At 45.6% G+C, this 14,463-nt stretch overlaps 1 protein-coding gene across 1 annotated transcript; it reads right to left on the reverse strand.

Annotated features, from left to right (window-relative positions):
• Window positions 1-1,658: 1,658 nt before the first annotated feature.
• Window positions 1,659-9,675, reverse strand: IZUMO2 (IZUMO family member 2; the record flags this gene model as incomplete). Its single annotated transcript, XM_081031532.1, has 7 exons — window positions 1,659-1,701; window positions 3,925-4,051; window positions 5,265-5,345; window positions 6,249-6,269; window positions 6,508-6,594; window positions 9,171-9,245; window positions 9,444-9,675. The coding sequence occupies 7 exons, from the start codon at window positions 9,673-9,675 to the stop codon at window positions 1,659-1,661; spliced, it is 666 nt and encodes a 221-aa protein (XP_080887658.1).
• Between the last annotated feature and the right edge of the window lie 4,788 nt (window positions 9,676-14,463).

Below are 14,463 nucleotides of genomic sequence, written 5' to 3' on the forward strand. Positions count from 1 at the left end.
AGATTTCACATTAAAAAAATCTGAATTTCTGGGTTCTGTTGAAAAATCTAAAGATCTGAAAACACTGGGGCTGTTAGTTCACCACGAGCTGAGTATTTTCTATCCTCTATGAATGGGACCTGCAGTCATTCACTTTATCTACCTGGACCAATAAGATATTTGAGGTTTCAATCCCAGACCCTGGGAAAAACTGCCAAGCTCCCTTTCCCTGTCATTTAAAGCCCTTTGATGTATGGATACTGTCTTTGCAGGCTTTTTTCTCCCAACATTACTACCCTCATTTATTCAACAAATATTTACTGAGCAGCTGCTTTGGGCCAAGCGTTCTTTTTTCTTTTCTTTTCTTTTCTTTTCTTTTTTTTTTAATTAATTTTATTGGGATGACCATTGTTAGTAAATTTACATAGATTTCAGGTGTACAATTCTGTATTACATCGTCTATAAATCCCATTGTGTGTTCTCTTTTCTTTTCTTTTTAAGATTTTTTATTTAAAAAATATGGAACACTTCATGAATTTGCATGCCATCCTTGCTCAGGGGCCATGGTAATCTTCTCTGTACCATTCCAATTTTAGTATGTGTGCTGCGGAAGAAAGCACTCGGCCAAGCATTCTTATCACTTCCCCCCACCAGTCACTCCTGTCAAACATCCTCATTATCCTGAATGAGATGGCAACAGTTCTGCTGGCAGGCTCAGAAACAGGATATCATGTTATCCAAATCTATTTCCTACTTTGGGTTAGAGAGTAGCAGGAGTTCAGACAGCAAAGGATTTACATGAAAATGTATCCGAATCTATTCAGGAACATACAGGGTGAAAATTTAAGAGTTCAGACGGGGAGGGAAACCTGTTGTAGGGAAAATAGAGTTGGTCAGGCTCCCTCCCCAGACATCTGGTGACCTTGACCCGTCGACCCACCGGGCACGAGATAAAATGTTGTGCAAGCACCATCCATCCTGAAGATGTTGTTTGTTACGCTTATTTAAGCACCTTGGCGGGCGCCACTGTTGTCTCTGTGCGGTATGAAAGGGTCCAGCCATGTTATGAGGCTGGCTGTGTGAGCCGTGACCAAAGTGTGTGGCGGCTGCTGACAAATCGGCTGCTGTGGGCTGCTGCTGCTGGCTGTGGGTTGTAACCCGAGAATGTCCAGCTGTTCTCAGCAGTGAGAAGCCCTGGCTGTGCCCAGGAAGCCTGTGAATAAAGCACGTCTGCTCTGCCTTAGGCGCCACGCATCTTCTTCCAGCTCCCCGAGTCGCAGACACCTTGCCCCCAGGACACCACCCACTCAGACACCTGTATTCTTCACGCTGACAACTGCCGTTCCTCCGCCTAACTGTCCTTGCAGGTCCCACTGTGAATTCATCCTCTTTAGGATGCATTCTTCCCCAAAGTAAGAATGGTTGTCCCTTCAAGCCCTCAATGTAGGTTGTCTATCCCTTTGGAAAGTCCAAATCACTTCTACTTTGAATCAGGGTAATTGGTGTCTACAGATGAGGGACACCTGGTCCCAACCCTTGAGAACCACCCAGTCAGGTGCCCAGAACTGGTTACCAATGGGGGGAGGGTCCTTCAGAAACTGATGGAGACATTGAGGAATTTGTCACAGACTTTATTAAACTTCTTTTCCTTTCCCCTTGCAAACCCCCAAACCACCACCCTACTGTAGCAGAAGTTTCCGGTTTTGCCTGTACGTAATAGCCCTGATCGGAGAGAAAAAGCCTGGAGGTTAGAAAGAGAACTTCAGGTCCCTTCAGGTCAACTGACTCTCACCCACCAACTTCCCTCCAATCATCGGCCTTATTTGGCTTAGCCAGTGACATCATGGGTCTCTGGGCAGATTTCCAGGGTTCTTGGACAATTAATGTACTTGAGGAGGGAGGAGTGAAAAGTTGAGACTGAGACTGAGGGTAAAAGTGGAAACAGGATGAGTGGAAAAAGGCAGGAGGGGACTCCGAGAGATACAGGCACAGAGAAGGGAAAGACAGAAAGAGAGAGAGAAAGAGGAAAGGAGAGAAACAGGTGTATTAGGACTTGGAGATCTCCAAGTCCTAATTCCCAGTACCAAATATGAGTGTGACCTTACTTGGAAATAAGGTCTTTGCAGATGTAATTAAGTTAAGGCAAAATGAGATCATTCTGAATTTAGGCAGGACGCTACATTCGAAGTCTGGTGTCCTTATGAGAGAAAGGAAAGGAAGATTTGAGACACCGACACCGAGGAAAAAGGCATGTGAAGACCAAGGCAGAGATTGTAGGGGAGCCATGAACCAGGCAATGTCAAGGATGCCAGCAATCACCAGAAGGTAGGCGACACCTATGGAATGAATGCTCTCAGAACCTCCAGAAGGAACCAACCCCACCAACCCCTTGATTTTGGACTTCTGGCCTCTAGAACTCTGAGAGAATAGATTTGTTGCCTTACGCCACCCAGTTTGTGGTCATTTGTTACAGCAGCAATAGGAAACTAATACACAGGGAGACAGTGGGGAGAGAGTTGTGTAATAGAAACTGAGAGGCGAGACAGAAGTTAGGCAAGAGGCTGAGGGAGAGAGAAACAGAATTCAAGATAGAAAGGGCAACCCAGAGATGGGAGAGGGGAAGACAGAGATGAAGACCAGGCAAAGACAGGAGAGAGGGTCAAACATGGGGAGAGAACTGGGGAAAAGGTGCTCGAGGAATAGGGGCAGGTGGGAGGGGAAGGGAAGTGGCAACAGCTGGAAAGGTTTAAAGAAGCAGAGAGGGGTTGACAGATAGGGAGAAAGTCTTCGGGGCTTGTTGGGTGGGAGTCAGAAACAGAGACCCCGAGACAGGGAGAGACATTCAGAGATAGAGCCAGAGAGACTGAAAAACACAGATTCAACCTGGGGGTGAGGAGAGGAAGAAGAGGATGGCAGATTTGGGACTGGGACAGTGGAGGGCAGAAGAAAGCCCAGTGGGAGAGGCAGAGAGAGGGGGAGAGTTTCAGAGGGAAAGAGATTGGGACATGAGAGGGGGAACAAAGAGTGAGAGCTGACATTCACTGTGCTAAGCGCTTAATGCTTACCCCCAACCCTGAGAGGGATGCACTGGAATTATGGAAAACTGAATATGAAGAAACTGAGGCATTAGGGAAATGAGGGTGAGGGACAGGTGGAAAAGGCAGTGAGAGACTGGAGAGGGTACTGAATGTGGGACAAGCACACAGAGCAGGGGGAAACTCGGAGGTGGAGAGAGGATGGTGAGAGCAACTGTTCCCCTTCCAACTGTGGGCTTCATGCTTGGGGCCCATGGACATGGTTTCATTTTAATATCTTGAAAAGCAGAAGAAAATAAGCTAATATAACAATGAATAATAATAAAATATATAATATACTGGGGCTACCAAAAATATGTATACAAATGAACACTTTCGTCAACGTTGCTCAAGCAGTAGTTCGCCGTAATCAGAAGTGTCTGGACGCTGATGGGAACCACTTTGAGCACCTCTTGTAATTATAGGAGTCAAACGTGACTTGTATTCATCTTTTGTTATTGGAATATATTGAGTATTACAATTTTAATACAGTTTTCCTTTCTTAAAATATGTATACATTTTTGGGTATCCTCTGTATATAATAATAAATCCATTTGTATATCTGTCTTCAGACCAGCACATTCACAAAATATAATTTTTAGTATTTTTTAGGGAGGAAGAGACCCACACAAGGGCAAAAGTACTGACGACGCAGGAAAGACATAATGTGGTCCATGAGAGGGGGGAAGAGGAGATGAGGGGGAGAGAGAGAGAGAGAAGGAGAGCGAGAGAAAAAGACAAAGAGAGACAGAGACATAAAGTGACTAGAGGAGACTCCCAAATAACACAGTGATGGATCCAGGGTAGTGCCATTTTTTGAGGGGCTCAGTGGGACCTTTGGAGGCCTCAGGAGAGGGCAGGGATGACTCACGAAGCCACGATGACCCCTAAGGTGAAGACAGCCAGACACATGGAAATGACGATGCCAAACGTGGCCTGGCTCCGCGGGTATCCACCCTTTTTCTCGTACTGCAGGGCCATGCGGGGCTGCCTATCAACTGGGGTGGGGGGAGACAGCCCCGACCTCCACATCACCACCCTTCCTCGGCCTTGTACCATACTCACTGCTCACTCAGCAACCTGAGCCTCTCCCCCTGCTCCCATATGCCCCTTGCCCTCTCCTGGGGTCAGACTCTCCATTCATCTATTCCTCAAATTCTGTGTCCCAGACACCATTCGAGTTTCTGGGGATACAGCTGTGCACCCCATTAATAACCATCCCCGCCATCCATGCACCGACAGTCTACACAGCACATCACAGTGACAGCGAAGAGCTCCTAAGGGAGCAAATAGACACATCCCCTCTTTTCAACTGGTCAATGTCATGGGGGGGAAATGACAAGAAAAACACTTCTAGATTCAAAAATAAAAGAAGTGGAAAAACTCTAACAATTGAATGGTATGACAAGTCCTTTCATTGGATTCTGATCTGAATGAATCAGCTGTGAAAGGTATTCTGGGGACAATTAGGGAAGTTGGAAAAGGGACTTGGAATTTTTTGATATTGAAGAATTGTTGTTAAATTTGTTGGGTGTGAGAATGGCATTGTGGTTATATAGAAAATGTCCTATTTTTAGAGGTACACACCATTAATGGGTGAAAGCTCAGATGCCTGATTTCTTTTAGAATACTGTGGCAATAAACAAGTAAAGCAAAAACAGAGGAACATTCATTCTCAAGATAATTTAATAGAAAATGCTACTTTAGAGAGTGTAATCAGGGAGTTCTCTCTGAGGAGGTAAACTTTGAGATTTTGTTGAAGTGAGTGAGAGGAACAGTGTGACAGAGAGAGGGAACACCATGTGAAAAGGTCTAGCATGACTATTCAATCTTGGTGTATATATGGGTGTTCATTGTACTATTTTCTCTGCTCTAAGGATATGTGTTTTTTAAATCTCTGAACGAATGAATAAAAGAATGAATTCAACACATTTTCCAGAATCCCCAGGTATGGCACTGGCTAATAATAAAATGTTTTTCTAGCACTTGCCATTCTGGTATTGTAAAGTCACACAGGAGTCTTCCCATTTAACAGCAGGGGTAAAGTTAATTTCAGCATGTGGAAGCAACTTCTGGGCTTCACTATAAGCAAGTTCAGGGCAGGACTCAAGGCTGCATGCGGGAGAACTCAAAACTCATATCTGCTGGGACATGGCTGTCTTCATCTCTCATGTACTGATCCCATGTCTTCCCCCATCCCGAAGAGCTTACCAAAACAGTACTTTTTTTTTATACATTCGGGACTGATCTTCAGGCAATGTACACAGTCCAAGACCTCCTCTTTTAGCGAGCCTGGACAAGAGAAAAGGGAGAAGTGGGATGAGGGCAGCAAAAGAAGACTGGCAAGGGGCGGAAAGGCAAAAGGGGAAAGGAGAGATGGAGTCCCTTGGCCCTCGTGAATTTGGAGGTCCCGCAGGCAGCAGAGCAAGCTGAGCCAAATAAACTGACAATTCACATTAAAAATAATTTTTATATAATTATTGAAGAGTTCAATTGAATGCAGCTGTACAGTTGGCCCAACATTCTGTTTGTATACATTTAACTAATTAAAAGTAAACGCACGTTTAGTTAAATGTCCACAAACAGAACGTTTGCTCTTTGCCTATTTTGCAGCCCCCAGCGGCAGGGAGACTGGCTTGATACTCATCTGTCTCCTCCCCTTCCTGCCACACTGAAAGACTACATTTCCCAGGATCCTTTGCAGCATGTTGCAACCATGTGACTGAGTTCTGGCCAATGTGAAGTGGGCAGAGGGATGCAGTGCCACTTCCAGTCCTGGCCGTAAAAGTCTCCCATGGGATTCCCTATTCTGTCTCCCTTCTGAAGCTTGCTTAGAAGCGACAGCATGGGTGCAGTCTGGATCCCGGAGTCACCACTTGGAAGAACTGCTCGACTCTCAGTGGAATTAGGGTGAGAGAGAAATAAACCTTTTTTTTTGTTAAACCACTGAGATGTGGGGTTTGTTATTAGGACATACTCTCCTATCCTGACTAACATCCCCCTCAAGTTCTTTTTTGCAGGTTGCAATCACTTTCATAAGCCCTCAAAAATCAGATAGCCCTAGGTACTACAGCTTTGGGGTGGGGGAACCACTAGATGGAGTAGGTGTGATAGTGGGGCTTGATTTGGGGAGACAGGGTAGAGAGGTGTAGGATGGTAGAGAAGGGAGGGATGGACAATAAATCCAGGACTCACGGCACATTTTGGGATCGCAAGCTGCAAGAGAAAAGAGCTGAGGTAAGTCAGGACAGCAATTTGAGAATTTAATGGGAAGGGACCAGGAGAGGGAGGGAGGAGTGAGTCTGGGAATGGAAAGAGGGGAGTATTGGGGAGGAGCAGAGAAGGCTGAGTCATAGGGGAGGGGAGGAAGGAGTTTGGTAGAAAACGTGAGAGAAGGGGATGGAGTGATAATGGGGAAGGAGAGAAGTGGGCTTGACGGAGAGAGATGCCCCACCTTTTAATTCATACAATTTTAAAACTTTCTTGAGTTCCTTGATCACCTTCTCCCTAAGAGTCACCAGCTCTTCCAGCAGAGGCCCATCTAAGGAAAAAAAGAGATCCTTGTGGGGTGGGGGGGCACCCAGCATCCCATCTGCAGCTTCAAAGAGATGAGATGAGGAAACTCCTTTTCATTTACCAGGAGTAACCAAGACTGGGTTTACTTGGGGTCCAGTGGGCAGATCTATGGCCTGGGAGGTGCTGCAGCTAGCTTCTGGTCCACTGTGGGGCCCCACGCTAAACCACCTTCCTTTGGACTCAGTTTCCTCATCTGGTAGGTAGCAGAAAGGTGGACCTCTCTTCTTTTTTCCTCTGATCTGCTCTCCTCTCCTCTTCTTTGTCTACACTCACTCCTTCATGATTTCATCCAGCCTATGGCTTTATATCTTACCTGGACCAGCACCGTCCAATATGGCAGCCCCTAGCTACACATGGATACTGAGTACTTGAAATGGGCTAGTCTGAATTGAGATGTTTTGTTAGTACAAAATGTATGCTGGATTTTAAATACATGGTACTAAAAAAATAACTGTAAAATATCTCCATAATTTTTATGTTGACTGCATGTTGAAATGGTAATATGTTAGGTATTGGGTTAAATAAAGTATATTCAAATTAATTTCACCTGCTTCTACCTTTTAAAAAACGTGGCTACCAAAAAATTAAAAGTTACATCTGTGACTATTTGTACCTCACATCATATTTCCACTGAACAGCAACCTATATACATTGATGCCTCCCATGTTTCTATCACTAGCCTGGACCTCACACCGAAGTTCCGATGTATATATTGAACTACCCACTCAAAATCACCATTTAGATGTCTAATAGGCATCTTAAACTCAGTAAGTCCAAAACCAAATCTTGATAGTCTCCTCCAAACCTATTCCCAACCCTCGAGTTTTCGTCTTAGCAGATGCAGGTGCCATGATTCTCATTGCTCAGGCCTTGGTGCTATCTTTGACTCCTTTTTCTCACATCCCACGTGCAATTTGTCAACATGTGTATCAGCAAATCTTGTTCAACATTTGTTCAATATTCAAGATAGATCGAGGAATCACTTCTCACCCCTTCCACTCATGCCACCCTGGTTCTAGCCATCATCATCTCTTGCCTGGGCCATTGCTACACCTCACTGGTCTCCCAGCCTTCCTTTCCCCATGCTAAAATCTGTTCTCTACAGCCAGAGGGATCCTATTAAAACCTCAGTCAGCTCACTTGCATCAAACCATATCAGAACCCTCCCATGTGACCCAGAAGTCAAAAGTCTTTAGCATGGCCTAGAAGGCACTTCCTGATCTACCCCTTACCTCTAGGACCTCATCTTCCACATCTCTCCCGCTTTCTCCACTCCAGCCTCCCTGGCCTCCTTGAGGTTCTGTGAATATGCCAAACATAGTCCTGTCTCAGGGATTCCACTGGTTGTTCTTTCTGCCCACAGCCCTTAACCCCAGACCTCCTCCTGGCTGCTTTTCCTCTCCTTCAGTCTTTTCTCATGCTGACTTTTTAGTGTAATCCTTCTTGGCTATCCTGCTTTAAACTGCAACCCCCTATCCCTACTCCCAGCACTGCCTATCCCCTGGTCCCTGCTTTATTTTTTTTCTCCATAGTGTTTGTCTCTTTTTGACTTATTATATTGTGCAGTAAAGGGTTAATTCAGCCGGCCTGGGTGGTCCAAACCCTGCACATTCCCAAAAAAGGTGTGTCTCTTGCCCAGCTCCTGGGAGGTAATCTCTCAGTTCTTGGAACATCTTGCCTGTAAGAATGTCCTTCTTTCCTTGGGAGCCTTGGGCCACACCAGATAGTCTATACCAACAACATGATACGTGGTAGAACCTTGCGCCATGAGGTAGCACCTTGACCTCTGGAGGGGCTGGAGACTGAGTAACTAAGGTCAGTCACTCCAGGTCGATGTACCCAACCCCCAATAATATAATAGTCAGTAAAATGATTGGCCTGAGCTCTTCAAAAATGTATCATAAAAGACAACCAAATACAATGTGTGGTCCCAGAACAGATGAAAGAAAACTAGAATGTCCTTTCTCGTTCTTAGGAGATCTCTCATTGAAGAATTTTGTGTTAAAGTTAGGGTTTAAGTGTCACTAACTCTCAAATGGTACACACACACACACACACACACACACGCACTTCCTATCTTTTTAATAACTGATGGGCTCTTCCATAGTGTCCTCCTCCCTGCTCCATCCCTCAAGGTGGGAAAAGGCTTTTGGGGCCTAGATGGCCTCACTCCCTCCCCCAAGTCCACAGGGCCCTCTACTGCCCTCTTCTGGGGGACTGTCGTAAGAACCGCCAGTCTCCAATAACTAACTGAATGGCATTCCCGCAGCGGTTGAACGTAAATCAGAAGAGACACCCATGAAGTGGTTGTTAAGAACACTGTCTGCGCGGGGATTTCCCTGGTTCAATTCCTAGCTGTGTGACTTTGGGCATGTCTGAGCCTCAGTCTCCCCTTCGGTAAAGGGTAGTGCCCACCTGGATGAAAGGCTAATAGGTGTGTTTGCTTTTATTATTAAATCCAGAGGAGGCGTGGTGGATGGCTGGAAAGGAAGGAGGGAGAAGGGGGCTACGTAGGAAAAGTCTTTCCCTCTTAGTTCCTACCTCTCAGAGAATTAACCTTTAAGCTGTTTGTTTGATTCTTGATAAAGGATGACACGAGGTCCAGCTGATCTAGTCCTAGGGACGAGAGGGGAGGAAATTCCAGTGGGTCCTTCAGAGAGCCAGGTGACCCTTCCCCCTAATCTTTCTCAGGAAAGGCCCCCCCTCCCCCTCTAGAGAGAGTGGTCCCCAAAGAGTCTCCCATCCCAGCCTCTGGCTTGGACGCACTGTCCCTTTCCCCACAGTGCTAAGTACCCTGCCGTCCTCCGCACGCACCCACTTTCCCCACAAACGCGTTCAGCGCATAGTCCCGGAAGAAAGCCCCCTCCATGCCCAGCAGCAGGGCCTGAGCGCGGGCCTGCAGCCGCTCTAGAGTGAAGCGGCTGGGGATGAGGGCGAAGCGCAGCTGGCTCAGGGCCTCCCGCACCGACTGGTCACACTGCAGGCAGCCCCAGCCTCCACGGGGGCTGAGGTCCACCAGCAGCAGAAGGGTCAAGGCCAGAGGCATGGCAGGGCTTTGTGACGTGAGAGAGAACCTGGCCGGCCAGCCTCCTAGGTAAGGGGTGGGGGTCAGGGAGGCCCAAGGAGAAACACTCCAAGTGCAGACACCGGCTCTGTGCCAGGCCCTGTTCTCAGCCCACCATATAGAGCTGAGGCAGACAGTCTCCGCTCACATCGTTTATACGCGTTTGTTCAACAAATGTCAATGGAACACCCACTGCGTGCTGGCTGCTGGAGAGAGTCCAGTGTTCATCCACTAATGAATGGTTAAACAAAATGTGTCTCTCCATACAACGGGATATTATTCAGTCTTAAAAAGGAAGGAAATTCTGACATATGCTACAAAATAGATGAACCTTGAGGTCATTATGCTAAGTGAAATAAGTCAGTCAAGAAAAGACAAACACTGTATAATCCCACTCATACGAGGTATTCAGAGAGCCTAGAGTAATCGCATTCACACTCAGGGTATTTAACATGGGTTTGATCAGTTCAACCATATTCCAACTTTCCCAACTGCCTCCTTCTAGCTCTTCTTTTGGAGAGGGAAAGCATCCACAGACGATATGGAAATGATTGAGTGTGTTTGTGTTCCAGTAATACTTTATTTACAGACACTGAAATTTAAATTTCATATAAATTTCACGTGTCACAAAATATTATTCTTTTCACTTTTTTCAACCAGTTCGAAAGGTAAAAACCATTCTTAGCATGGGGGCCATAGTTTACCATTAACCCATCATCCTGTTGGTTTTTGTCATAACACTAATTACAATTTGTCATTTCTTTTTGTCCTTCTTCCATATCATCTGATAATCCCCTTGAGGCCAGATACCATGTGTATCTTCTTCCCCGTTATGTCCCCAACCCCTGGGAAGGAACCTGGCATATGACAGGTGTTCAATAAATACTTGTTGAATGAAAAGGAAAAAGTCAGTTTCCTTTTCTGAGCCTCAGTTTCCTCCTCTGTAAATGGGGATAATAAAATACCTAGCTTAACCTAAAGGTGAAATGGTGTAAACCAATGTTTGCACTGTCCAGTAGGTAAGCCACTGTCACATGTTTGAAACAACTTGGTGATATGAATCCACTTCAACAGTAAATGTTATAAAATCTAAATAGGGATTAAGTATTTTTAATAAAAATTCAGTGTCTGAATTGAAATGTGCTGTCCTGAGAATATTTCAAAGACTTAGAACACACAAAAAAGCAAAACATCTTGATAATTTTTATGTTGGTTGTTGTCATGCGAGGTCTCAGTTCCCGCTCCCCGCACAAGAACGCAGGACATGGTGAGGCCGAAAAGGAGCACCCACAGAGCCATAGACAGGGGAGTCAGACCACTATATTCTCGCTGGCGGCTGGGTTGGAGACACAGGAAGCAGGAGCCGCAATCTGCGCCCACTTCTCTGCCAACCAACCCCCTAACGTAGCCACGGCAGTTATATTAGTGGCTAATGGCTAACCAGTAACAGCTGATGGCCATCTGATCACAGTGGATGGCCATCTGATTATAGTTGATGGCCATCTAATAACAGAGCCAGCACCTTTCCATGTGAGGCCGAGAGCTGGAAGCTGCTCTTAAGGACTCTGTCCCCACAGTTGTATGTCGAAATGATAATGTTTTGGATATATTGAGTGAAGTAAAATATATTATTATAATTAATATCATTTGTTTCTTTTTATTTTTTTAACGTGGCTAGCAGAAAGTTTGAAATTAAATGTGGGGCTCACAGCATATTTCAACTGGATATTGCTGGTGTGGCACATAGATGATGCCCAAAACCATTCAAATTAATTAGATGTGATTAAATTATCTGGAGATTAATGGTTGGGAAAAGAATCACTCAAGGTGTAATGGGGCTATTAGACCACAAGAGGGCGCGCACAACCGAGTGAAATTCGCTCTCTCCCACCTGAGTCTCACCCTTGGCTTCCTGCTGCCTCGCTTACCTTTCCCAGAATTAACCATTTAGAGTAGTAGCGAATGAGGTGCCCTAATAAGGAGTTGTCAGAATGGGATGGAAAACAAAGGTGGGTAAACAAAGGCTGCAAATTCCTCAGCTTCTAAGCCCCAAAGCCCCAGGTCCAGGTGTGAGGCAGGAAGAATAAGGAAGCAGAACGGGTTTTATTTCTCTGATGATGCAGCCGTGCTAAAGTGCCATTTAGTAAAACTCAGTTAAGTATCTGCATATTTCACTGTCTGGCAATTCCCCTCTCTGTGATGAAGAGGCTGAAGAAGTTCTCACCCTAGTCCCCCAGCGGCAAAGATGTTCATCACAGTGTTATTTAGGGTGGTGTGTGGGAGGGAGGGGCGTATCCAAGGCAACCTGGTGTCCATCACTGGGGAGGAGGAGGTGTCCGTGGGTGTCTAGGGCAAGCATTCTGCAGCTGTGGGAAGCAACAGACTAGGCTGCCCACCCAGCAACAAGAATGGATCTGGATGACAAAAGTAAGAAACGGACGGAAACCTACCACCCAATACCACTGACATAAACTTAAACTTCTTACCTCCCAAATAAAAATATACAATGTGTAAGAACACCCACGAACAAAAACATGTACAATAAACATGATGGCAGGGAAGGAAAAAAGAGTAGGTGGTGAGGGCAAAATGGAGTAAATGACTAAGAAGTAAAAGTAACACTGGCTTTGGTGTGAACCAGATGGTCAAGGGGACTGCTGGGGTCAGACTGGTTGAGTTTGAATTAATTCATCATTAAGCTCTGTCATTTAATTATTGGGTGAGCTTAGGCAAATTAGGTTATCTCTCTGTGACTCAGCGGCCTCATCCAGAAAGTGGGATCACAAGAGTCCCCACATTACAGTGTTGTCCCAAGGATTAAATAACGTAAAAACGTTTAAAGAACTTAGAACAGTACACAGAAAGTGCTATTTAAATGCTGGCTATTTTGTAAGGTTTACGAACTGAAGATTATGATTTATTTAATTTTTTTGCACCTAAGGTTATTAAAAAGGGAAAGGAAGAGGAAAAGGGAGGCCTACTAATCTTGGGAGGGGAGAGAGAGTCAAGAAAGAGAAGAAACAATAGATTTGGATGTGAATGTGGGGCCTTCTGAGTCTGGGGTGGGAAGGGGACATGAAAGGTGTCTGTATTCATCAGGATGGGCTCAGTTATACTGTTGTAACAGTATAATCCTAATATCTCAGTAGCTTAAAACAACAAGTTTATTTTTCGCTTTTGTCATTGCTGGTCAGGACTCTGTCCAAGGGAAAAAAAGAAAACCGAAAATCCAGTCATTCTGAAATGATTCCACCCATATGTGACACCTGCTTGTTGGCCAAGCTGAGTGATATGGCTGCTCCACACTTCATGCGAGTGAGGAAGAGTGACCCCTCCTGCAGCCAGAAGGACTGAGAGTGGCATATTTATGAGGAGCTTAAATGACTGGCTTGAAGCTCCCTTTAAGCTTACCTAAGAACTGAGACAACTTGTCCCTCAAGCCTGGAGCTGGCTCAGAGAGAAGACAAGCCTGTCAGAGAAGTTCCCTCATGGTGGGTCAGTGCAATAGTCACCTATGGCTGCATAACACAGTAGTCTGAAATACAGTGCCTAAAAACAATAATAAGCATTTGTTATCTCACAGTGTCTGTTGGTCAGCAATTAAGAAGTGGCTTAGCTGTACAGTTCTGGCTCAGAATCTCATGACATCAGAGGGGCTGCAGTCATCCGAAGGCAAGACTGGGGATGGAGAATCTGCTTCCAAGATTGCACACTGGCAAGAAGGTACTGGTTCTTGGCAGAAAGCTCCAAGTCGGGCCGACCTGGTGGCTCAGGCAGTTGGAGCTCCATGCTCCTAACTCCAAAGGCTGCCAGTTCGATTCCCACATAGGCCAGTGGGCTCTCAACCACAAGGTTGCCAGTTCGATTCCTCGAGTCCCACCAGGGATGGTGGGCAGCGCCCCCTGCAACTAAAGATTGAACACGGCACCTTGAGCTGAGCTGCCACTGAGCTCCCAGATGGCTCAGTTGGTTGGAGCGCGGGCTCTCAACCACAGGTTGCCAGTTCAACTTCTGGAGTCCCACAAGAGATGGTGGGCAGCGCCCCCTGCAACTAGCAACGGCAACTAGACCTGGAGCTGAGCTGCGCCCTCCACAACTAAGATTTAAAGGACAACAACTTGACTTGGAAAAAAGTCCTGGAAGTACACAGTTCCCCAATAAAGTCCTGTCCCCCTTCCCCAATAAAATGAAAAAAAAGAAAAAGAAAAAGAAAGCCCCAAGTCCTTGCTATATAGGTCTCTTCACAGCCTTGTCAAAGGTCTGCAAGATATAGTGGCTAACATTCCAGGAGAAAGCATATTCCAGGAGAAAGCCAGGAGGAAGGAGTCAGGTGTCTTGTGACCTAGCCTCAAAAGTCATACACTGTGACTTCCACCAATTTGTTAGGAGCCAGCCACCAAGTCTGGCTCACATTCAACAGAAGTGAGAATTAGTTTCTACCTTTTGAAGGGAGGAGGGTCAAAGAATTTGTGGATGTATTCTAAAACCATCCATGGTAGCCATATGGTGGAATGGTAGGGTGTGTGTTTGGCTATGAGAAGGCTCCATAAATGTCCTATTGTCTCAGGGGCATTATGGGAAATGTGGTGGAGACTTCCAGTTATCACCAAAATCTGGTCTCCCCTTTGAGCATGTCCTCAGTTCCACACACTATTCTAAGTACTCATATGTGTTAATTCAAGTTATTCTCACAACTCCATGAGGTAATAAAACAACACGTAACATTTATTGAGCCCTTATTACATGTCTTAAGTGCTTTACATGTATCAA

This window comes from Rhinolophus hipposideros (assembly GCF_964194185.1).
Source record: "Rhinolophus hipposideros genome assembly, chromosome: 21".
Classification (NCBI taxonomy): domain Eukaryota; kingdom Metazoa; phylum Chordata; class Mammalia; order Chiroptera; family Rhinolophidae; genus Rhinolophus; species Rhinolophus hipposideros.